Source organism: Peromyscus eremicus, chromosome 6, assembly GCF_949786415.1.
Source record: "Peromyscus eremicus chromosome 6, PerEre_H2_v1, whole genome shotgun sequence".
In the NCBI taxonomy this organism is placed as follows: domain Eukaryota; kingdom Metazoa; phylum Chordata; class Mammalia; order Rodentia; family Cricetidae; genus Peromyscus; species Peromyscus eremicus.
In genome coordinates this window covers 71,886,450-71,912,483 of record NC_081421.1, presented here as the reverse complement: position 1 = coordinate 71,912,483, position 26,034 = coordinate 71,886,450, and the positions used below count along the sequence as shown (strand labels likewise).

General features: G+C 43.3%; 1 protein-coding gene across 2 annotated transcripts; it reads left to right on the top strand.

Moving 5' to 3' along the window:
* Positions 1-4,196: 4,196 nt before the first annotated feature.
* Positions 4,197-25,764, top strand: LOC131912596 (NADPH-dependent 3-keto-steroid reductase HSD3B3-like). Of its 2 annotated transcripts, XM_059264904.1 has the most exons (3): positions 4,197-4,341; positions 11,631-11,795; positions 24,953-25,764. In XM_059264904.1, the coding sequence occupies exons 1-3, from the start codon at positions 4,197-4,199 to the stop codon at positions 25,762-25,764; spliced, it is 1,122 nt and encodes a 373-aa protein (XP_059120887.1). The 2 variants fall into 2 exon arrangements, with proteins under 2 accessions (XP_059120887.1, XP_059120888.1); XM_059264905.1 differs by lacking the exon at positions 11,631-11,795.
* The last annotated feature ends 270 nt before the right edge of the window (positions 25,765-26,034 follow it).

Sequence of the window (26,034 nt, the reverse complement as noted above, 5' to 3'; positions counted from 1 at the left end):
ATTAAGAAGAACACATCAAATGGTTAGACTGATTATTGCAACATGCAAAAGAATAATCAGGCCATTAAAGGCAAGATCTGCACCCTTGGAGGATTGGATCAGGGACACAATTAATGTTGAATCTCATGACCATGATAATATGTGGATAGGAGAATCAATTTTAAAAGGTTTGAGGAATGTCAGATGTTTTGGGTGTGGAAAACAAGGTCATTTGAAAAGGGAATGTAAACAGGGCGTTCCAAGAAAGAATGTTTATTCCAGGAACAGGGGCAACACAATGCCCCTCCCTTCTGGATTATGCAGAAGGTGTGTGGTAGAGGTAAACATTGGACCAAGGAATGTAGAACAAGAGACAGACAAGATAATCCTTTGCCTCTGTCCTTGGAAAACTCTGAGAGGGGCCTCATGCAGGGCCCCACAGCAAATTCAGTTCAGACCTTTCCTGCCATGATAGAAGAAGTCCCTACTCAGAGCAATTAAATAACCAAATGCCTATTGGAATAAACCAGGCATTTTAAAATGAGTAGTGTTCGTCTTTGCAAAGAAAATAAGAGAAAACACTACTCATTTTAAAATGAGGAGTTGGACCATTTAGCAAGTAACTCAAAATAAGACCATTCAATGTTTTCTGATCTTCATTAATAACTATCAGGTCTGTGAAATCTCTTGCAATGCACTGTGGAATAATTTTTTTCAGAGTCAGTCCTCTTCTGTAATAAACATGTGAATCTGGTATAACTGTTGAGAGCTGTTCACAGAGTGGTACTGTTCTCCCATGAGGTCTATCTGATGTCGTGATGAAAATCTTAGGAGATGTCTGTCTGTTGAAGTAAGAAGCAATTCATCTGTAGCTTCATCATAAGCGACCTCTTCATCATTGGGTTCTACTGTGATTTCATCGTGGACTCGTTGATTGTCAAGTCTTGGGAGCAGGCTTTGGTGGAGCCTTATCACCAAGTATATTTATGATCCTTAATGTTTAACTTTCCAGTATAATTTTTAATCTCTTTACCCTCCTCCATTGTCTGAGCAGGACCTCAGTTGTCATAAGGCCCAGGTAGCCAAGAAGATTCATAAACCATCATAGAATAGTCATAACTCCCCAACTTACTGCTAAGTTAATCAGAGGATTAGGGATAAAGGTCCAGTAAGTATGACCAGTCCCCATTATCTGCATAGTTACCATAGACAGAGTAGAAAGGAACAAAGTTGTAGCATTTAGAGGTCTCTGAGGCATTTGAATTATCACCTCCCCTTTGTCACACCAATTTTTAAGCTGTCCTCAGGTGGAAGAATTAGCTGTCTGCTCCAAAGGCCTTCTGCACTTTTTATTTCCCAGAGGCATCTCAGCCAAGGCATCAATGAGATTCCTCTTGCTCATGGCAGATTTTTATCATTTTTTATCATATTTTGATGGGATCTACGATCTTTTATCTCCTATGAAAACATAAGCATACCCTTAGCCCTGTCTTAACACTTTCTCTGGTTTTTATTTTAATGTGAAAACATTTATAATACATGGGCTGGCTCAATTTAGCAGGTTTTTCCACAATCCGATGTCTTTGAGCAGCTGTTGTCCCTGTTTCATTAGCTTTTAAATTTTTTAAATTAGTAAAGCCATATGGAGTCTATCCCTAGGGATCCTCATGTCCCTCTTCTGTTTAATAAGCATCTCCTTTAGAGTGTATTTAGATCTTTCAACAACTGCTTGTCCTGTAGGATTACATGGTATCCCTGTAATGTGTTTTGTATTATAATGCACAAAAAATTTGTTACATTTCATTGGAAACATAAGATGAGGCATTATCAGTTTTCACTTATATTGGTATGCCAATTATACCCGTTGTTTTTTAATAAATGTATAACTATAGAATCAACCTTTTTCAGAGCTTAAGGCAGATGCCTGGATGTAATCCAGAGTATGTATCAATTATATGATGAATATATTTTAATTTTCCAAATTCTGCTAGACAAAATATATCTATTTGCCAAATTTCATTTCTTTATGTATCTTTAGGATTAGTTCCTGCAGGTTAAGGAACTTGATTATACAAATAACAAGCAAAACAGTTTTTTATAATTTCCTTACCTTGTTTCCAAGTATTGGAAAAATTTTTCCTTAAGTTCCTACTACTCATATGATGTTTCTTATGAAATTCTAAATTTCCAACACATTTCCTATCAGTAATTGGTTAACCTCTTTATTTTCTTTTGCTAATGGCCCAGGCAACCCATGAGAGCAAATATTGGCAATATAAAGTGGTAAATTCCTTTTTTGGATTGCAGGTCTAGTTGTACAAATAATAAAGTTAATTCTGAATTACCAGGAATAAGTTCAGTACTTTTTATGTGCAATACAACCCTTTCTGCGTATTGAGAATCAATAATTATATTACGACATTTATTAAAGTTTAATAAAACCATCAGAATGGCATATAACTCTGATTTTGTAACTAAATCATATGGACTTTGAAGTACTTTACTAGTTTCCTGCTTTATAATCAGCCATTCCTAATTTATTTGCATCAGGATAAAATGTAACAGTCCCAGAAATAGGTGTTCTTTTTATTATGAGGGAAAGAATCTAGCCAGTTGATTTAATTAATTGAAGTTTCTCTCTTTTTGGATATTTGTCATTAATTACTCCTAAGAAATTACTATAGGCTCTTTGCCAATCATCATTAATCACCCATATTTGTACAATTTCAGTGTCAATATAGGGTACCACAATCTCAGCTGGATTCATTCACAACAATTGAGGAAGAAACATTTTTTATATAGGTCTTTAACTTTTTACTTTGTCAGTGAGATAGGAAAATCCATTCCAAAATATTATTCTCCCTCTGTAATGACTCCAGTAGGGGAATGATTGGAAGGTAGAATTATGAAAATACATTCAGTTGTGAGAACTAATCAAGCCACATAGGAATTTTGTTAGTTTTGTTCTACTTGGGCTAATTCCCTTTCTGCCTCAGCTGTTAATTGTCTTGGACTGTTTAAATCTTAGACATCTTGCAAAATTTGAAACAAATGACTTAATTCTTAAATAGATAATCCAATGGCAGGCTGTAACCAGTTAATTTCTTTCTTTCTTTTTTTATCTATTTTTCTTTATTAAGAAATTTTCTACTCACTCTACATACCACCCACAGATCCCACCTCCTTCCTCCTTCCACCCACTAGGCCTCCCTCCCAAGCCACCCCACATCCCCACATCCCCCAAATCAAGGTCTCCCATGGAGAGTCAGCAAAGCCCGGCACACTGAGTCTAGGCAGATCCAAGCCCCTCCCCACTGCACCAAGGCTGCATAAGGCGTCACACCTCAGGCACTGGATCCTCATAAGCCTGCCCATGCACCAGGGGCAGATCCTGATCCCCCTGCCTCGGTGTCCCCCAAACAGTTCGAGTCAAACAACCATCTTCCATATACAGAGGGCCTAGTCCAGTCCCATGGTATAGTGCCACCATGATATATAACACATGAGGACCAGGAACTAGAGCTCTTTTTAATCTTTTAAGCTTTTAGCAGCAGTTCAGCTGAGATCCATTCAGATGAGGACTCAGAGGCTTCTAGTTGAGGAAACAGGATCAGCTGAGAAGTTGGCAAGGTAAGGTGGCTGTGACTTGTTCTACTTCTCGGATCTTCCAGCACTCACCCCAATACCTGGCTCCAGGTTTGTTTTTATTTATAAGATCTTTTAAGATTCATACTACAAAAGCTAATGGATGTAAGCTTTGGTCCCTGAAGTCCAAGAGGAGCTGCAGGAACTAACCATATGCAGTGAGGGTTTGTAGGACCCCAGTGTGTGCACGCTTTCTCAGAAGCACAGGTAAGACAGTCTGAGGCTTGGAAGTGGCATCTCATGTGAGAGGGACAACCTTGGGGCACAGCCTGACATGTGAGGTCTGACAGTGTCTCACTGTCAGAGCTGACCTGACTTAGAGGTTGCACATCTGGTGTCTGCTGCAGAACTGATCTTTTGCTTGTTTTTTGAAGAAAACCTAGATATTTTAGAATCATGGAAGCAACGTTATGAGAGAAATGTTCAAGAACCATCTTGAGAACATCTTTTTCTACTATGTCATTATAGTAAGAACCCCATGACTCTGTACCCATTGCACCTCTCTTTCTATCCCTCCTCAGGGTGACGTTACATCACACCTGAGGCCGCTGAGATCTGCTTCCTGTGTGACCATGCCTATGTGGAGCTGCCTGGTGACAGGAGCAGGAGGATTTCTGGGCCAGAGGATCATCCGCTTGTTGGCTCAGGAGAAAGAGCTGCAGGAGGTCAGGGCCTTGTTCAGGTCCTTCACTCCAAAACACAGGGAGGAATTATCCAGTAAGTAGTGACCTGGAAGCTGGTGAACATGGACTGGGCATGGGGAGGGCTTCCTTGTCACCAAGTAAGAAACAAGTGGATCTGTGAAGAGCCTCAGCAGGAGTAATCACAGTTGAGACAGCATAAAAGGCACTGCATAGTTGGAAAAAGTGCATTCTGGTCTGACCCAGAACTAGAGAACGTGGGCATGGGCAGGCCCTGGGCCTTCATGCTGCTCTCCTATTTAGACATTGTAGATCAGTTTTCTCATTGCTGGAAGCTTTTCTGTCTTAAAAGGTCTGGACATGGCAATATTGTACAACACTAGCAAAAGATTATTAAACTGGAGACCTGAGCAGTGGGAACCTGCCTCCTTTGAACCTTCTCTTTCCACTTTGTAGTTTCTTTTTTTGTTGTTGTTTTTATTTTTTTTTGTTTTGTTTTGGTTTGGTTTGGTTTGGTTTTGGTTTTTCAAAACAGGGTTTCCCTGTGTAGCTTTGCACTGTCCTGGAACTCACTCTATAGCCCAGGCTGGCCTCAAACTCATAGAGATATGCCAGGCTCTGCCTCCCAAGTACTGGGATTAAAGGGATGTGCCACCACCGCCCAGCTGTAGTTTCTTTTTATTTAAGAGTAGGGGAGAGTGAAGTTCATAGCAGGAAGTGATTATAATGTAAAGGTAAATTGATGAAGGAGGTAGGGAGGGACAGAGAGGGGGGCACTAGAGAGCATATACACGAGATAGAAACAGACTGAGGACCAGGTGGACTTCATATGTGTCATGGGGATTCCTCCAATGTCTTTCCCATCATTCCTCCTCTCTGTCCTTCATCCTCAAAGGAAGGGTCTACAGACTTTACTGAGAGGTACTTTATGTTTTTCTGCTATCTCTCCCCCACCCCTGGCCAAGTACAAGCACTGGGCTGACAGTCATTTCCCAGCTGCTCCATTCTCACATCCTTCTGTGGATGTAGCTTGTGAAGGACCCTTGCTCCTAGTGTGAGGCCATTATGAATGCATCTCTTCCTCCATACTCTCCAGAGTTCATTCAACCCCTTTGATTGGATCCCAACCACCCATTCCTTAGCTTTGTCAGATAGGCTCTGTATAAAACCTCTTATCAGACACCGTATAGTTTGATTTTTATTTTCCTTCCTTCCCAAGATGAACCAATACCTGGAGCTGGTGTGATACGGTCCTATAATGAAGGAAGGTGACTGAGGCCTGTCTTAGTTACTTTTTTGTTGCTGGGATAAGACACCATGACCAAAACGGCTTGTAGAAGAAAGAGATAGTTGGGGACTTGGAGTTTTCAGAGAGTTAGAGCTGATGACTGTCACGGCAGGGAGCAGGGCAGGCAGCAGGCAGCAGGCAGTGTAGCAATAGCTGAGAGCTCATATGTTGACCCACAAGGCAAGACAGAGAACTAACTGAGAATGATGCAAGTCTTCTGAATCCTCAAAGGCCATGCCCAGGGACACACTGCCTACAAAAAGGCAACACCGCCAACCTTTCCACCAACTGGGGACCAAATATTCCATGATAGGAACCTATGGGAGCCATTCTCATTCAAACCACCACAACTCAGTGTCCAAACACCTTAAGACAAAGGTTTGGAAAGAGTAGTTCTTGGGCTACATGTACCTGGAATCCATCTTCACATTAAATTTTATCTATTTTGTTGGAACTATTACGATCTTGAGATACTGGGCCAGTATTGTTGTGTTAAAGTAATAGTCTTCAGAGTTTTAACAAGCAATAGCTGCAAGGGTCTTGTTCAGCTGGAACCTCCAACTTGTCCCTGCATGGTCTGAGAAGCCCCATTCCTGTCTCTCTCTCCAAACCTTGCCCATTCAGAGAGTCTTCAAACAAACAAACACAAAGTGTGATGTGGGTACATTTCAGTGGGCCCTGCCAAGATATGCCACTAAGAGGAAAATGTAAGCAGTCTGGCAAAGGGTCTCTCCTGACCTAAGTTCTGTTCAGGCCAACAGAGACAGATGTAGGAATGTATATCTAACCTCCTTGCTTTAATACCTCATTAAGTTAGCATTGTTTTACATCTATCTTCTATAAACCTTATTCTCAGGATAGAAGAATTATTATCATACAAAAATCCATCCTAATCCAAAATATCTTGGACACCTGTTGTTGCCTCCTTGGTAGGCCCATTCCATGTGGTCACCTTTAGTTAAGATGGCAATGAAGTCACATGACCCTGCTCTTCTCCAACCCTAGCAAAGATGGCTGCCAGCCTCCTGACTACACTTTGTTTAGTTAAGATGGTGGAGAACCATGTGTTGTTTCCCAGAACAGCTCCAATTTAGAGTTACAAGTTTTAAGTTAATTTTTGTTACAGATTTTTAACCATGCTAGACTTCCTCAGCTTTTCTTTTAATAAAGTAGAATAGCATAAAACAACTTCAATATTATTTATAACAAAATGACCTATGAATCTCTGTTTTTACACTAGATTCAGTGGCCAGAAATCCCAGAGGCAAATTCTGAGCCCAGGCAGATAGTTGCAACAGTAACAGCTGAGATATCACCAAGACACACAGAACATAGTAAACTCACACAGGTGTCTACCCAGACCAAATTCCCTTGACTGTTTTTTTGTAAATGAAGTAGAATAGTTTTAAAAGGAAAACACACACACACACACACACACACACACACACACACACACACACACACACCAAGAGACAGAGACAGAGAAACCTAACAAGAACCAAACAAATACCATGTGCATAATAGAGTTCAGGCAGAACAACATTTTTAATACAATTCCATATTTTCCTTAAAGGAATTAGAAAAAAATTAATTTGTTGACTTTTTTAAGCATGTAGAAATGTTATATTATAAGAACACTGATAACAAAACATACATTCAAACATGCCAGATTTCTGGAGATCTTATATAACCTTTGGACATATATAAATGCATATTTGAAAATATAGGTCTAACATATAGGTCCCTTGGAATTCCAGGACCTCCTGAAATCTCAAAGTCAGTAGTAAATTAAAAACATTACATTTTTAGTTTGTAAAATATGTAAAATGTTAAAGTATTTGGTAAAATTACCAAACAACACAAAAAAATCACCAAAACAATTAAAGATAAGGAGAGGTCAGAATATAGATGGCCTACCTTTACCAAAAAGGTGCGGGAGGTGCCATAGTTCTCTATTAAGATCAGATGCAAGAAACCTCTGTTGGGTTTGCTCTTTCCTGTATTGATTATTGAACCCTATGCTTTTTGTTTATTGGGAAAACTCCCCAATATGAACATGGAGAATCAAAGGTTATGCAGGCGGTAATACTCTTTGATATCTGTTCATAGTCTACAAGAGTCAATACTGTTTGATCTCATGTGCATCTGTCCCAGAAGTTTCAGGAGGCTCTTTGAGCACTAATGCTAATAGGGTAACAGTCCCTGGGAGGCAAGAAGGCAGTTCAATACCTCTAAATAGCTGGTGTTGGTTCCAGTTTCTAGAGTCTGACACTGAATAGTTTAATTTTGGTGTATTTAAGCACAGCACAATTTAGCAAAAACTTTCTTGTGATAATTTTGCCCAATAAAGCATACATACACAAACCTTAAGGAACAAAGTAAGCAAAATAAGTATCAGACATGATCACATAGAAACATTTCATAAAGTACATGGGATGCCTTCCTTAAGATGGGTTCTATAGATTGGGAAAATCAAGCTATGACATGGGTCTGGGGGAGGATCGAGTGTGATTTTCAAGCACACAGACTGTGCAAAGTTGACTAGACTAGAAAGCACATCTGCTCCCAGCCTTCTGGACAGACAGCTGGTTATGCATTCCTTCCCTTGGAGGAACAAGTCTGTGTGCTAACATTCCAGGATCCCCTAGTGCTCATCTGTGGGCATGAGGACCTCTGTGCCTCCTACAAGAAGTCCTGTGCCTTTCTGAAATCCTTTTGCAGCTTTCTACACCATTCACTACGAGTCTAACTGTTTCCTTCATTCTGGGTTTATCTCTCTTTTATAATTTGGGACCATCATTATCTTTAGAGAAACAAACAAGCAAACCCAAAAAAAAAAAAAGAAAGAAAGAAAAAAACTACCTCTGACTTCTTCTACACACATTTTCCGATTTTATATATACCCTCATAAATCCTTATCAAACATTTCACATTTCCCTTCCATACTCAGCTGATTCTTTTTACATACAACAAAATGCTAAAATACATAAACCTTAAATTTCTGCCTCATGTTTCACTACTTTAACTTCCTTACAAATAACCTAGACACCTTGTCTCCAAAAAAGCAAACAAAGAAATAAATAACCTAGAGAATCTTAGTAATGATTACTATTGATGTGAGGATGCACCATGAGTAAAAACAACTTGGGGAGGAAAATATTTGTTTGGCTTATGCTTCCATATCACTCTTTATCACCCAAAGGAAATCAGGACAGGGACTTACAGAGCAAAAACGTGGAGGCAGGAGGTGATGCAGGGGCCATGAAAGGGTGGGGTTCACTGGTTTGCTCTCATGGCTTGCTCAGCCTGCTTTCTTATACAACATAGAGATGGCACCACCCACAATGGGCTGTACCCTCCCACATGAATCACTAATGATGAAAATGCCCTACAGGCTTGCCTACAGCCTCATCATGTGCAGGCATTTTGCTCAACTGAATCTCCCTCCTCTCAGTAAGAGGAGAGAATCCTGGTGTCCTATTGTGTCAGAGACATCTTAATAATGAAAACTCCTTATTTCTCCACCCCCATGAGATCCCAAAACAAAGGGAATTTTGTCTTCTGACAATATAGACAAAGAGACAACACAGATGTTTGAGAAGATGACAGGGGGCAGCCATCTCAGAGAAGGGTCAGACAGGGGCCAGCAAGCCCTGGGAAACCCACCAGAGGATGTGCTGCCCCTCCATCCTAAGCCCTGGGAAACCCACCAGAGGATGTGCTGCCCCTCCATCCTAAGCCCTGGGAAACCCACCAGAAGATTAGGCTGGGTGCAGCAGGCCCTAGGAAACTCATCAGATGATGTGCTGCCCCTTGACGAAGACAATTAAGAGCCACATAAAAAAAAAAATGAGTTCCAGATATTTCCTACCATAACCTAAAGGATATGACAGATTACATACCATAGATGTCAGAGGGAGCAAGTTTCCTGCAGATAAGAAATGGAATGTCTAATTGTCAGAGAAAGTTTGTCTGCCAACAATATAGGGGCATGACATAAACTGCTAGAGAATACGGCAATTTCCTTGTAGCTGCAACACTCCAATCTGTTCAAACCAAGCGTCTCCAACCTGAAGTAGGCACCAATCCTGAGCTTGTGACTCTACAGAGTTGGAATTCCCCTTGACCCCCGACCCTAACCACTATAAAAATCCTATCCTGTAACTGCTTAAGATCCATCTCACTCCACTGCTTCGATGGTTGTAAAAGGGACCTGGGTTTGAACTCATGAAATTAAAAACCTTTTTGCTTTTGCATTCAGATTGGTCTCTTGATGATCTTTGGGGACATCGGACTTTGCGTGCAACAATGTTAACTGACTTCCTCAAGATCCCACAGCTAAAATAAGACAAAGTAGGGTAGGGGTCCAGGAGGTCTGGTGATAACCTCTGTCCTTTTAAAGGCTGGAGTGTGGTAGCTTCTTTCTGGATCTCCTACTGCAGCTCACAGCACAGCATCAGCTCTATGATGTGGCAGTGAAGAACAACTGCCAAGTCCATGGTGTCCTGGACAAGGTGAGAAATGTGGCCCTACCACAAAGCACAAAGATGTCACCTCCTGGTATCTCAAGACTCCCCAAAGAACTGATGTGTGAGTCTACTTGGTCCTGTATCTGGGCTCCTCCTGCCCTGTCACAGCAAATCTTCTGACCCTGTCTGTCTAAAGTCAGCTGTTAAGAAGAGTGGAGGAGAAATCACACAGAAACAGACTCACATCCTGGTACCTGCCTCCTTCCCAGAAGGCTTTTACCCTTCATCCTCTATGTCAAGGCCTTCCTGGAGTTCCCTGACAGGGGAGAGGAGGGGCTACAGTAGACACATTCAGGGGAGTTTGTAATCTGTCCCAAGAAGGATTTTTCCAGCTCTGGATTTCTACTTCTGCCTCTATCAAAGAATTCTTTGGCATTCATTGCAAATTTAATTGACCTGATTGTCTCAAAAGAGTTTATTCTGAATGAGTCCTCCTCTTAGAGTGCATACAGATGTGGGAATGGATTGGATGGAGGCAGAGGGACAATAGAGCCTTCACTGGAAAGATGTTTGTCCTTAGACATGTCCCTGGAGCTTTCTGAACTTTCCCCAACCTATACCAAGGACACTAGAATCCTAAGTTCATGACATAGCTGTGAAAGGAGATTGCAAACTGAGAAAATCATGTGAATTATGAATAATTCATGAAAATTATGAAGCTCAAGCCAGTGTGGGGTATAGATACTGGCTGCATGTGCCACACCATCAATTTTGTGAACTAATTTGGGTGACATTGTGATTTTAGTACCATCCTATATATTGAAGAGGAACCTGAAGCTATCCATTGCCCCTGGATGTACTATGGTCCCTTGGAGGTGGCCTCACTTACAATGTGTCTATCCAATAAGAAATGCTCCCCTAAACCCATCATAGGAGCCCGTTCTGAGTTCTCTCACTGGGGCTCCAGTTTCCTCTCTGTAACTGAGCTCACTCTTCATTTGTGCTCAGCCCAGACTCAGAAAGTATCAAGATATGTCAGGGGCAGAGCTCAGTTTTCCATCTTCATGTCTCCCTCTTCTGGGTCCTCCTCACTGGAACTCTGGAGGACACAATCTCATTAACCTGTTACTTGCCCAGGTTACTCTTATGTCTTCATGCCTGTCCATTAGCAACCTGAGAGCACTGTTACAGCTTCCCAGGGCAGGACTCTGCCTCTGTTTCTCCTTCAGTCTGAATCCTCAAGTGATTCCCCGTTCTCTATCAATTAAATCCTAGTTCTCCCTTTTTACATTTAACTACCACCACCTCTCTGGTCATTTTAATCACTATATGAATTCCCATAAATCTGTTTTTATGTGCAAAGCACAAATCAAATCTCACTGCTTAAATTCATTTTCTACAAAGGGAGGGGTAGACATGGATGCTTCCTCCTTCCCTACAAATGATACATTCTGACTGTTGAGCAATTATTATTCCTTCAGTAGAAAGGCCTCCTTCCCAGGATCTCCTCACTCTGGCTGCCCTTGAAGGCCTAGATCACTGATACTGTGTCAGGAAACTTCCATCCTGTGCTGAAAGCTTCCCAATGACCTGCTTTGTGTTCCTCAGAGCTCCAGACAAAAGCCAAGGTGACCGTGCTGAAGGGAGACCTTCTGGATGCCCAGTGCCTGAGGAGAGCCTGCCAGGGTGTCTCTGTTATCATCCACACCGCTGCCTCCCTTGACATCTTGGGTGCCATTCCCAGACAGACCGTCCTGGATATCAACCTGAAAGGTACAGTGTCTCAGGAGGATATGGAGAGAGTGGGAAAAATCAGAATGGTCAAATAGCATGAGGACAGGAAGAGAAGTGCCAGCCATGGAACACCTGCTGTGCTCTGGGTCTGTCAGATGCCTCTGCTTGCCAGCCCAGCTAGCAGAACTCAGGGCGGTTGTCCTTGATGTTTAGAAGAAGAGATTGGGCTGAGAGAGGAGGGAACAGACGCCCCACAGGTAGTCAGAGGAGAGAAAAGACATAAAGCCACACCCAGGACAATTCAACAGCCAGGAAGTTCTCCTGCTCCTCCATGCCAAAGTGAGTGGACTCCATCTCCAAATGCCTGATGTCCATCCACCCACTGCCGTGAATACCCACAAAGGTTTCCTAGTGAGATCTGAGTTTGCTTCACCCAGCAGGTCTGCATTACAGAATTGCTTGACCACGTGCATGGTTACCAGGTGATTGAAAAGGGTCTACACTTGGCTGAGCTAGGGGGAGGTCTTTTGCTCCACCCCTTGGCATTCCTTTACTTAGCCCTTTAGAAGAGATAGGTGTGGGTGGTGGATAATTATCCAGGCCCTCCCAAGGCTATCCTGTGTTTCTATCTGTTTCCATCCCCTCTGTCCTTCTATCTAATATCTCCTATCCCTCACTCCTCAAGAGTAACCTGTCATAAAATATGGGAGCCAGTCTCTCAGCTGGGCTCCCACAAATGGTGCCAGGACAGGAATAGGGGACTTGGCAAAAGGAGAGTGGAGGTGTCTCAGGTGTAAGGGGGCATGCCCGATAAGGAATTAAAAATAAAGGTGACAGTATTTTATTCTTGAGACTGAAAATTAGGTGGCTTAATGCCAAAGTTAAAAGTGAGTGAGGCTGCAGTGTATAATTCTCTCTCTCTCTACATTTCTTTCTTTTTTTCTCTCTCTCTTAATTTCTATCTATAAAAATTAAGGGAAAAATATAAGGTAGAATGTAGGAATATTGTATAGAAAAAACTTAGGATAAGATAAGCAACTGTTGGTTACTGCGGTGCTCTCATCCTGCGAGGAAATGTCACAGAACACAACAGAATCCACTAAAAAGAGTTTTATTAAGATAAGGTAAAGAGACAGATGTGCACAGGCCTGTGGAAAGGACACGTGAGTAAAGATGGAACCAGGAGTCATGGCGCCGGCTTATAAAGACTGGGCCGCACCTGTGCACACAGGCCCATGTGGCTATTCCACACATGTGCGTAGATCACATGGTTGCACTGCGCACTTTATGCAACTACGCAAAGCCACAGGATCCTGGTCAAGTAAGACGTTTTGACCCAGAAATGACTATGCGGAAGTGACTAGGTCCCACCAGGCATGCGCAACCATGCCCTAACTGTGTGGGGGGGGGGGGTTGGGGGGGGGTTATGAATCCATATCATCCCGGACTCTTGTTTTTTAAAAAAAGAAAAAAAATGGTGGGTGAGTGGGTATGGGGCATCATTTCTCCCAAAGACTGCTTCCAACTGAATGGTGGACGTTGGTTGGCTCTTGGGGAAATGGGGAGGGTAGCTTCTGAAGTCCTTGGGTGATAGTGGGAGCCCTGGGACGAAGTTCTGTCGTCCCTTGTTCTGCAGCTGTCCATCCTTCATGGTGTGGCTGGGAACCTTTTGTCTGACAAGATACTGGTGACATAGAAAAAGCTTAGAGAGAAAAGAAACATTATTATTTTATTTTTTGGAGCTGACATTTACCTGACGTAGATCTGGCCTGTCCAGATGGAGACATGTTAAAAAGTGGCTGTGAGAGAATTAATGAATATTATGGTGTTTTAGTACTCTGCTTTATTTTTTACCTGAGACAAGGTTTATTAGAGATAGTTTATTTAAGGTACCTGTTCCCTTCATTAGTTTAGTATTCTGGAAACACAGGTGACTAGTTGCTGAGTATTTATCAATGATAGACTGTTACATTACACTTTTCCTTACAGCTTGGATATTTCTGATGGTCCTTTTGCCTCCATCTCTGTGTGGCCCTAGTTGGGAAAGGAAGGGGTGATACCTTATTCCTCTGGAATTGGTGACAAGGCAGTGGACCCTAATGTCCTCTAGAGCTTGAGAGAACCAGGCCTTGTTTGTTTCATTGTATATGAAGAGAGATTTTTCTGGGATGGAGGTGAGATAAAAGGTTTTAGATGAGACAGGTGGACCCAGTGAGGAAAGCCCTCGAGTTTAGCAGCTGTAGGAGTCACAAGAATTACCTTGAAGGGTCCCTGCCACTTATAGAAAAGGGGTGAAGGGCGCTGGCCTGGAGGAAAAAGAAGAACCTGGTCCCCGATGTGGATTGGAGGTAGGCAAGGATTGTCACATGGCTGAGGTAAGGAGTAGTCTGCGAAGCTCCATAGGATAGACCTTAGGTGACATAGCAGGAGGGTTAACAGGCTATCTGGAACAGCTGGAGGGTTGGATAGAAGACTTGGTGTTAAAACTGGCCTTCCATACATTAGTTGAAATGGAGAAATTGAAAGAGGCTTTTTAGGAAGAGCCCTGAGCCTGAGAAGAGCTAGAGGCAATAATCTTACCCAGTCGAGGTGAAGTTCCTGTGACATCTTAGTAAGAATAGTTTTTAAAGACCAGTTCGTATGCTCTACCTTTCCTGAGGATTGAGGACGGTATGGGATATGAAAATGCCAAGAATGTTAAGAGCCTTAGCTAGCATCTGGGAAATCTGAGAGGTGAACTCCGGGCCATTGTCAGACTGAAGAGAAGCAGAATCCCCAAACCAAGGAATAATTTCTCGGAGAAGAAAGGAGAAGGAGGTCTGCAACTGTCTGGGCCCACTTATTAGAAATTGGGTATGCCTCCACCCAATTTGAAAATGAGTCCACCATCACAAGGAGATATTTAACTTTCCTGACAGTGGGCATATAGGTAAAAATCGAGCTGCCAGTCAGTCCCTGGAAGGGAACCTCTAGCCTGGTGGGTAGGAAAAGGCTGACTCCTGTACTTGGTATTGGGATCTGTTTTTTGGCAGATCTCACAAGAGGCAGTAATAGTTCTTAAGAACTGTAAGTCCTCAGAGGGCTGCAGGTGAGCTTTTACAAATTGAGACAGAGCAAGATTATTAGGATGAAAGAGCTGGTGTAGATAGGAAAGAATTTGTCTATTGTCAGGAGTTGCCTGTGAGGGTGTAAGCTGTACTGTATGGATTTCCTGTGGTGGGCGGGGTGAGACTTGGCCCTGGAGGGCTGCTGTCCTGGCTGCTTGGTCAGCCCGGTTGTTTCCCTTAGAGATGACAGAGCTATCGGTCTGATGAGACCAGCAGTGGACAATTCCTATGGCCTTGGGGAGGTGGGAAGCCTCTAGCATGGCCATTATTTGCCCTGAGTTAGATATGGATCCCTCTTTTGCTGTGAGAAGGACATGCTCCCTCCAAATAGCAGCATGGGACAGGAGGATATGAAAAGAATATTTGGAGTCTGTGTAAACATTTAGAGATTGTCCCTGTGCCAATTGGAAGGCACAAGTGAGAGCTATCAGCTCAACCTGTTGGTTAGTGGTGTGTGGGGGTAATGTCTGTGCCTCTATTATCTCAGTATCTGACACTATGGCATAACCCCCTTTACCGGTCCCTTCATATAAAAAGGAGCTGCCACCTGTGTACCAGGTATAAGTAGCCTGAGGCAATGTGCCCTCCTGTATGTGTGAAGGGTGAGATAACAGTTCCTCTAAGGTTTCAGTGCAGGAATGAGAAAGACAATAGTCAGCATTAGGTTGAGGGAGAAGGCTTGAAATATCAAGAGGTGGACAGGTCTGGAAAGTAAGTGTGGCATCCTCTAGCAATGCCACCTGGAGAGAAAGAACCCGGGAAGGAGGTAAAGTTTGTAAGCCTTTGTAAGCTAAGAGATGGGACAGGTTGTGGTGAGAGAAGACAGTAATAGGTGACCCAAAGGATCACTTATCTTTTGATTCCCAAATAAGGAGCTCAGCAGCTGCTAAGACACGGATGCAAGGTGCCCAGCCCTGACTGGTAAGGTCTAATTTCTTTGCTACAGGTATAAAGGAGGGTCCCAGCTGATTCCCTAGAGTTACCAGGGCAAATCCCTCCTTCTCTGCTACATAGAGGGAGAAGGGACAGGTTAAGTCTAGGACATGAAGCGCTGGGGCCTGAAGAAGAGCCTGTCAGAGCTTTTGGAAAGGTTTAGTGACAGGATGGAGGAGGGGCTCATGTGGTGAGCCCTGAGCTGCCTCATATAAGGGGTGAGCAAGGAGAGAAAAAGATGGAACCCAAGACCGTAGGAAGCCAGCTATTCCTAAAGACAGAATCTCCTGTTTAGTAGAAGGGACTGTAAGAGACTGGATTAGATGCTTCCTGTCTACAGTAATAGCCTTGTAGGTTGGAGGAAGGAAGGGATAGAGCCAAACAGGTGACCTGGGGAGTTGACAGCTGAACTTTAAAAGGAGATACCCTATAACCTCAGCTGGATAAGAAATTTAGGAGAGCAGAGGTGTTAGTTTGGCTAACCTATAAGGACAGGCTACAGAGTAAAATATCATCTACATATGTATTAGTTTAGAGCCAGGGAGAGACAGAGAAAGCAGGTCAGAGGCCAGAGCCTAACCAAATAGGTGTGGACGGTCTCTGAATCCCTGTGGCAGAACAGTCTAGGTCAGCTGTGTGGACAGGTGAGTGTCAGGGTCAGTCCAGGTGAAAGCAAAGATATTTTGAAAAGAAGGTGTCTTTGAGATCTAGAACTGAGAAGTGAGAGGTTCCTGAAGGGATAGTGGACAGGAGAGTATAAGGGTTAGGCACTACAGGACAGAGGGGGACCACTGCAGAGTTAATGAGCCGGAGGTCTTGAACCAGGCGGTAGGTTCCACTAGACTTTTTAACTGGAAGTATGGGAGTGTTAAAAGTAAAGAGGTTGGGCAGAGCAGCTTTTTCTTGAGAAGGTCAGAAATGATAGGCTTAAGTCCTCTTAGGCTCTGGAGTGAGAGAGGGTACTGAGCTTGGGTGATATATCTGGTAGGGTCCTGTAGCTGGATAGTAATAGGCAGATGGTACCTAGTGATAGAAGGGTTCTGGGTATCCCAGACTTTTGGGTCTACCTGAGAGGCTGGCAAGGGAAAAGAACTGTTAGAGTCAGTAGAGTGAGTGGCTAGGAGAAGAAGAAGAGGAGCTGATGGCACGTCTGGGGTGAGGCGAACGTGTGGAGCAAAAGAAATGGATGCTCCTACCTTAGCTAGAAGATCCATTCCCATTAAAGGTACCAGGCAGCTTGGCACCACTAAGAATGTGTGTGTGAGAGGGATGCCTCTGAAAATGCAATTAAGTGGTGGTGTCTGATGAGGCAGGTAAGGCTGTCCCCCAACCCTGACAATAGGGAGATGAAAAGGAGAGGTAGGCCTCCAAAACTCTCTCAGGACAGAGTAGGTAGCTCCGGTGTCCAAAAGGAACAAGATAGGGCACCCGTTTACTTTTATCACTACCCTAGGTTCCCTGTGTGAGATGGGAGTGGCCAGGGCGGACACCAGGGAGCGTCAGTCCTCGCTGTAGGCCAAGCCTAGAAAGTCATCTGGAGGGTGATCTTCATCTGGCATTCCTATGTCGCTTGGGACATTAGGACAGTCAGTTGACCAGTGACCCTTTTGGCAACATTTTGGACAAGCCCTATAGATGCCCTTCGTGGGGTGGTGGTGCAAGCCCGGGCCCTATGGTCTTCTTTCCTGCACTTGAAACAGGGATCAGATGGCTTTTGGGGAGCCAATTAGATAGTGTTTGCCAGCATCTGGCAGTTCCTTTTTTGGGCCTTCTCATCTCTCCCATGGTACACCTTAAAGCTATCGCTAGCACATCTGCCTATGGGGTCAGAGGGCCGTTCTCTAAACATTTAAGTTTGGCCCTAATGTCGGGGAAGCTCTGTGAGACAAAGTGGGTCATTAGGAGCTGCCTACCCTCAGGGATCTCTGGGTCTAAGCTAGTGAACTGTAGTAGAGCCTTGGTGAGGCACTCCAGGAAGTGGGATGGATTTTCATCCTTATCTTGAATTATCATTTTTAGTTTTTCATAGTTTACTGGTTTTAGGGAAGCCTTACGGAGGCCTGTCAGGAGACAGGTAATAAACCTATCTCTGGCTAGACAGCCACCCTTGGTGTTATAGTCCCAGTGTGGTTCTTGGTCAGGAACCGCCTCAGCCTCTGGAGGGTGTGAGGGGTTATTCTGGTAAACCTCATCTGCATGGGTCCTAGCTTGTTCCCATACCCACCTGCACTCCTCAGGAAGTAAATTATTAGAAAGTATCATGTATATATCATGAAAGGTGAGACTATAAGATTGAGTTATATATTGAAACTGTTTAATAAAGCAAGCAGAATAAGAAGTATAAGAACCCAGCTTGCTTTCTATCTGAGAGAGTTCTGCAAGGGAGAATGGAACATGGACCTTATTCAGTCCATCCACACTGGCCACCTCTCACGAAGGGAGAATGGTTGACAGATTTGAATGGCTGGAATCAGGCAATTTAGCAGTTCAAGAACGGGTGGCAGGAGGAGGGAAGGTTGGAATCAGGGCAGGGCCTTTGGAAACAGCTGCTGCCAAGGAAGAAATGGCTTTAGAGGAAGAGGAATCTGGAAGAGGAGCTGAAGGAACAGTCACCCTAGGAGTAGGGGTAGGAGCCGGAGGTCGGATAGGTGGAGGTTCATTAGCAGGATCTAGAGTCAGAGATTCCAGAGTCAGAGAATCCTCTGGTTTAGGCATAGTTAGGAGCTTATGAGCAGGAGAGAAGGAATCCAGAAGAGAAGGTTTAGCACTGAGAAAGAAGAAAGCTATGATATAGGGTAACTCTTTCCATTTGCCTGTTCTCTGGCAGAAATTAGATAATTCCCGTAGAATATCGGGATCTAAGGATCCGCTTGGTGGCCATTTTTTGTTATTTTCTAAAGCATATTTGGGTCATCTCTTAGTACAGAGATGGATAAGCTTAGGAATCTTTAAGTAAGGCATTACGCTGAGGGGTTTTAAAGCCTCAAGAAGACAGCCTAAGGGAGAGGTAGGACTGATGGGGTTGGGAGCCTTATTTCCTATGTCTGGAGCAGAGAGGCAGAAAAATAAAAAAATAAAAAAAAAAAACAAATGTGATCCAGAACCAAGGCCCCAGGCATCCCTAAGGCCAAGGACGGATCTTCACCAGGCACAGGCTGCAGATGGCTCATCAGCTGAAAAGCAGGGGCCTACACTGTGTGAAGCAAGGATTCCCCAGGAATCTGGAACAGCATCTACCACTTCATCAAGACGGAAAAACGTGCCACTCTCACACAGCCCCAGGACGCACCCGATTGTGGTGGTCCAACCACGAGGAATATCTCAAACTGCAGACGTGGGAGATGGCTAGAAATTTAGGCCTGTGATAGGGGCTGACCGTAGCCAATAAAGACCTTGGCCGGGGGTTCCCCAGTTTCAAGAATACTCAGTGAGATGCCGGATGCTCAGGAGTCATTCCCACAGATTCAGGAAACCATTTATGCTGGCTGAAAAGTGGGAGACTCGCCAATCAAAGCAGCGGTGTTGCATGCAGATTCCTTCAGCCAGGCAAATGGACAGTGGTCTGTCGTGGATGGAGCAGACTCCCCAGTTTACAGGTTTCCGGGCGCTTTGAGCCCGGAAGCACCTGTTTGGTCACGGCACCAGATGTTGGTTACTGCATCACTCTTACCCTGCGAGGAAACGTCACAGAACACAACAGAATCCACTAAAAAGAGTTTTATTAAGATAAGGTAAAGAGACAGAGGTGAACAGGCCTGTGGAAAGGACACGTGAGTAAAGATGGAGCCAGGAATCATGGCGCCAGCTTATAAAGGTTGGGCCACGCCTGTGCACACACGCCCATGTGGCTATTCCACGCATGCACATAGATCACATGGTTGCACTTTACACTACCACGCAAAGCCATGGGATCCTGGTCAAGTGAGATGTTTTGACCCGGAAATGACTAGGCGGAAGTGACTAGGTCCCGCCGGGCATGCACAACCATGCCCTAACCGTGGGGGCATGTTGTGAATCCATATCAGCAACAAGATAGAGGAACTATCTCCTTGATTTTTCCAACTATGGGACTATGAATACAAACTCCTGGGGAAGAAATCAGAGAAAAATCTCTCATAAATGAGAAAAATGGGCAGAGAAAGATTCCTGTGGAAGATTTGGCCTGTGAACAGCTTAGATTTAAGTCCTGGGTGGCAGAGGAAAGAGTTTTCCCTGAGATAGATGCAGATGAAATAAAACTCTTCACTCTACTGACATTGTTACTGTATGATAAATTCACCATCAGAATTAGTTTCTTTGGCCGTGAAGCCAAGTTTAGGGAACAGAAGTCTTGAGGAAAATTTAGTAATCTTTCTCTCAAAAACTGAAAGCTTTCTTGGGAAAAACTTAGTAATCTCTCTCTCTCTCTCTCTCTCTCTCTCTCTCTCTCTCTCTCTCTCTCTCTCTCTCAAACTGGAAGCTCTTCAGGTCTTTCCTTCTCAGATTTTTTTTCTCTTTCTGTAATGGCAAAAATTAAATCACCTGGAAATAACATCTATCAGTATGGGAAAATCACCTGTAATTGCTCTAGAAAAAACAACCAACCACTTGGAACAGGGCAAATCCTCTCTGCTAGTCCTATCTCCCCTTCCAGTCGAAATTAGAAAAACAGCAGATACTTTAGACCCTCGCCAAAATCCCTTGTGGCTAGAGCCTAGCAATCAATTCTTGGGAGAGTAGAGGCAGAGATCTGAGTGGGTCAGCTTCCCCACTGAAGGATGGAGCCACAGCAAAAGCAGAGCGGGACCCAGGGTAAAAAGCTGCTGGCATCAAAAAGCAGGGTCTAAGTTCTCAGCAGCTATAAAGGCAGCATGGCAAGAGCTAAGGCAAAATTTGCATACAAACAAGGCCAATGGGAGCAGGAGAATGGCCTGCTGGACTACCAGCCCCAACAGTAGGTAAGGTTGTGCAGCACCCAAGGCTGAGAAAAGAACATCTCTGAAAAAGCTCTTTCTTTTCTTTCTCTATGGGGGCCGGATGGGAAATCTTGTTTTAAAAAGCTCTATTTTCAAGTATTCTCTTTACTTTTTCACTGACCCAGTAAAACAAGGGGGGGGCGCGATGGGGGCTGAGGTGTGGGCAAAGGGTTACCAAAAGGCCTGTGTGAGTGTGCACATGTGGGCAGGTGTGGACCACTCTGGAGAAAATGTTAGGTGAAGGAAGTACACCTGTCAATGCCAGCAGCTCAGGGAGAACAGAAACCTCCTGTGTCAAAAAATTCACCTGATCTTGACTTTCAGTATGAACAGAAACCATGTAAATGGTAACCAGACTGTGGTAGGCCAGAAAGGCAGCATGGGAAATGTAGTCCATTCATAACAGCATGATGATCTAGAAAAAGGCAGCTTGGAAAATGTAGTCCATAAAGTGGTTTGTAACAGTGTGACAATATAGAGAAAGGCAGTTTGGGAAAGGAAGTCTGTAAAAGAGATACTGGTACTGTACTGCCCAAAAACTCTGTTTTTTCAGTGTTTTTCCAGCTCAAAATGCTATTTTTTTTCACAAGCTTTGTTAGCTTGCCTCTCAAGAATTAGAAATAAGTGAAGAGTTTCCTGTGAGGAGGCAATTAAAAGCTAATACTGTTTGTCAACAAGTCACTTTAAAACTCTTTAGAAAACTAGGGAAAGAGGTCCGTATACTGAGAAACTGCTTTGGGTCTGAAAAAAGAAAAAAACTTATGGGCAAATTAAAAAAAAATAATAATAAGAATCTTGGGTTGCGCTTGAAATGCAAGAGAGAAACATTGAAATCATTGAAACGCACATGATAATCTTAAAAAGCAGCTTTAAAAAATTAAGAAGAGGGAATTTTACCCTCAGTCAATCTTATAGCCACTGATGAATTTGGCTCTGGCTTCAAACTGTTAGGAAAACTTTCAGAATGATATCAAAGCTGACTATTAACCCTGAGCTTCAGAAATGATTTGAGTACTTCCTGTCTTGTTAATAGTTCTGTTAAGAAATCTCTTCTAGATGTTTGCTAATAGAATTTGATTTTGAATGTAAGTTAGATCTGTTAAGAGATTCTTCTAGATAAGTTTGTAAAATAGTTCTATAGAGATTCCTTTTGAATTAAGCCTGTAAAAATGTAAATATTGAATGTAAAAAGTGTAAACATTGAATGTAAGAAGTATAAATGTTGAATGTAAAAAATGAAAATGTTGAATGTAAGTTTGTAAAAAGTGTATAGTGATATTCATACTAGAATTGATTTTATTACTTTTTACCTTCAGATATATTTGAATATATTTTTATGAGAGCTCAAAATATAGTTTTATGGTCTCAGTGGCCCCTAGAAAACTTAAGCAAAGGTATCATAATTAGGGGAGTTTTTCTGTCTTCTTCCTAGATGTTTCCACTCCTTCTGTTTTTGTTTAGAAAGGGGTAGGCCTCCCACAATCGAGTTAGTTTGTAAGTGTCTTTATAATTGGCATGGTTTTGATTACTTGAGTGGATACTTGAAATGTTTGAAATGACTGTTTTTTTCCTGGGAATCAAAATAGTCTCTTGAAAATTTTATTGAACATCTGTTAGGAAAGAGTAATGATTTAGAAAAGAGGCTTGGTGCAGCTAAGACTGCTGTAATCACCTTAGACCTCTTCCAAAAGGGATATCCCATTTTTATTATCCTCTACTCCTTTCCTGGGAGGTAGGGCAGCTATGGAGATCTCTGTGGATGTTTGCAAGATCTTAATAGGGACCTGAGTCAGAGTTAAGTTAGGCTCTGTACCCCCTCCTGCCAGAGGCTGGTAACCAAAGATGGGCCACTTTCTTCTTGATAGCTTCCTGAATCTGTGTATGTAAAATTAATCAAGAACAACCCAAGACAGGCACAGTGTATCTGGGGGACCTGGGAGGCCCATTATTATACCAAGAAGGGGGAGTTGTGGAGGCTCAAATAATAATCTTAAAAAGCAGCTTTAAAAAATTAAGAAGAGGGAATTTTACCCTCAGTCAAGCTTACAGCCACTGATGAATTTGGCTCTGACTTCAAACTGTTAGGAAAACTTTCAGAATGATATCAAAGCTGATATCCTAGTGAGATCTGAGCTTGCTTTACCCAACAGAGCTGCATTAGAGGATTGCTTGACCCCATGGTGCGTGGTGACCAGGTGACTGGAAAGGGTCTGTACTTGGCTGAGCTAGGGGGAGGTCTTTTACTCCACCCCTTGGTACTCCTATAAATAGCCCCTTAGAAAAGACAGGAGGTGGGGGTGAATAATGATCCAGGCCCACCCAAGGCTATCCTGTGTTTCTATCTGTGTTCTGTCTCCCAGCTGGGCTCCCACACACTGCCTCTCTGGACCAGACCCTAACCTTTCCTCAGTAGAGAGACACCAAAGCCTCTCCACAGGGGTCTGCAAGGAACAATGATCCAGCACTTTCGTTTTCTCAACAGCAAAGGTTTTCCAATTTCTACAAGGTCATCTCTTCAGATCAGTGTTAGTCCACTCTTGAAGGCTGGTCCTAGCCAGGGCACAGAGTCTCTTCCTGAGATTCCCATTCCTTGGAAGATAGATTTGCAATATACTTTAATAAAGGACATTGCCATATAACATGATCACTCTGACCCCCCATCAAAAGTCAGTCTTTTTAGTACCACTGTTTTCCAAGGTCCTGTTTGGCATGTATCCTCCATGTGACCTCCAAATTTAGTGACTTGGGCTCCTTTTCCAAATCAACTAATTATTTGGGGATGGCCATTACCAACTCAAAAGACTCCCTATTACTTCTACCCAGTTACTTCCCTCATACCCTGCCCTGCACGTTGTTACATAAATACTCAGATTCTCAGTTGTGTAATAGTCTCAACTAAATGAGAAAAAACACCAGCCTTTAATGTCTATTATGAGAGTATACTGCATGCCCAGATGTAGTGGTACCCATCTGTAATCCAAGCACTCAGGAGGCTGAGTCAGGAAGATCACACCTTAGAGCCCAGTCTGGACTACGTAGGAATAAGACTCCATCCTAAAAATAAAATAAGATAAGATAAGATAAAATAAGATAAAATAAAATAAGTACATAATGGCTCTATATTATACCTGAGTGGGCATGCTGTAAATTCTGAAATACTTCTGAGAATACGGTAACTTGAATTTTTGGATTAAAAACAGCCCTCCTTTAATGAAATGAAATACATAAAAATAAGTAACTCTTTGCTTTTATTTGGAGGAGGAGCCTTTTTAAATTTGTTGTTGTTGTTGTTGTTGTTTCATGGATCAAACCTAGACAAAAGGCAAACACTCAATCACTGAGCAAAGTCCTCAAAATAATGGGAATTTTTTATGTCAGTTTCTAGAAAACATAAAGAAATAATTTCCCAGAATAAAAATCTGGGGACGTATTTTTCAGAATAAAAATGCTGGTTTTCATTTTAGTCAGCTTGATTCATAGTGGTCACCTGAAAAGAGGGAACCTCAGCTAAGAAATGGCTCCCATCAGACTGGCCAGGGGTTATATCTGTGGGTTATTTTCTGGATCAGTGATGGATATGGGAGGGCTCAGCTCACTGTGGGCTGTGTCACCCCTAGGCAGGTGGTCCTGAGTTATACAGGTAAATAAGCTGAGCACATGGGAAGCAAAGCAGTAAAGGGCATTCCTCCATGGTCTCTGCCTTTGTTCCTGGGTGACTTTCTCCAGTGACACACTGCGATGGGAACATAGAAGCCATAGAAACTGTTCCCTCCCCACATTCCTCTGGTCCTGGTCTTTATCACAGCAACAGAAAGCTAACCAGGACAGAGGTTCAGTGGGAGGGGTCTAGTCTACCATGTGGAAGAGCCTAGGTGTAATCCCAACACTGAAAAGAAAAATAATTATATTCAAACAGAGAGAGAGAGAGAAAGACAGAGACAGAGAGACAGGGAGAGACAGAGAGAGAGCTCTATAAACTCAAAAACCTAGAAATCCCCTGTTTTTCAGAAGCGAAATGTCACCTCTTTTAATTTGGGGGTTATTCTGTGGCTATAGAATGGCAATTTGAGTCAAGAGCAGGTTAGAATGTATTTAGATCTATAGTAGCCCTTCTATTGGGGTTGAGGTGGGGATGAATCTAACTCCACAGTGGACCCTTCAGCTTCTTTCCTAACAGTAATGGTAAACTTCCCATACTCAGGTACTCAGCACCTATTGGATGCTTGTGTGGAAGCCAGTGTCCCAGTCTTCATCTACAGCAGCTCAGTGTCTGTGGCTGGACCAAATTCCTACAAGGAGATCATCCAGAATGGATGCGAGGAAGACAATCATGAAAGCACATTGTCTTATCCGTACCCATACAGCAAAAAGATGGCTGAGAAGGCAGTGCTGGCAGCCAATGGGAGCAGCCTGAAAGATGGTGGCACTTTGCGTACTTGTGCCTTAAGACTTACATTCATCTATGGAGAAGGGAGCCAACACATTTCATATGCAGTAAATAGAGCACTCAAGAACAATGGCATACTTGACAATTTTGCCAGATTCTCAATGATCAACCCAGTGTTTGTGAGTAATGCAGCCTGGGCACACATTCTGGCAGCCAGGGGCCTACGAGACCCCAAGAAGTCACCAAACATCCAAGGTCAGTTCTACTACATCTCAGATGAAACCCCTCACCAAAGCTTTGTTGATTTATTCTACAACCTGAGCAAGGACTGGGGCATTCACCTGGATTCCAGTTGGAGCCTTCCTCTACCCATGCTCTACGGTCTGGCCTTCCTGTTGGAATCTGTGAGCTTCCTGCTGCGTCCAATCTACAGTTACCAGCCTCCTTTTAACCGCTGCTTCGTCACACTGTCAAATAGTGTGTTCACCTTCTCCTACAAGAAAGCTCAGCGAGATCTGGGCTATGAGCCACCTGTCAGCTGGGAGGAAGCCAGACGGAAAACTTCTCAATGGATTGGGTCACTAGTGGAGCAGCACAAGGGGACACGGAACACAACGTCTCAGTGATGTGACCATGGCAGGGACATGGCCCTGAAGTTGTCAGACTCTCCAGAAAGGGTCTAAGATACAACCCAACTCCTACACTTCCCTTTGACACACTGGCCAACTTGTCTTCAGGTCACCAAAGCCTTGCCAGGCACTGGCCCTGTCCCAAACTTTTGCCCTGAACACTTACCCAGAGACACACAGGCTGTGCCTCAGCTGCTGTGACCAAAGGTTCAGTTTCTGGGGCTGAACTGCCCAGAGCCTCCTGTAACTTAGAATTTCACCAATGTT

What these genes read in the sequence shown, in the direction of transcription:
- LOC131912596 (XM_059264904.1), top strand. Translation starts at nt 4,197, where the DNA reads ATGCCTATGTGGAGCTGCCTGGTGACAGGAGCAGGAGGATTTCTGGGC. An exon ending in ACACAGGGAGGAATTATCCA is followed by an intron (nt 4,342 to 11,630) that starts GTAAGTAGTGAC and finishes TGTGTTCCTCAG; the next exon opens with AGCTCCAGACAAAAGCCAAG. An exon ending in CCTGGATATCAACCTGAAAG is followed by an intron (nt 11,796 to 24,952) that starts GTACAGTGTCTC and finishes TCCCATACTCAG; the next exon opens with GTACTCAGCACCTATTGGAT.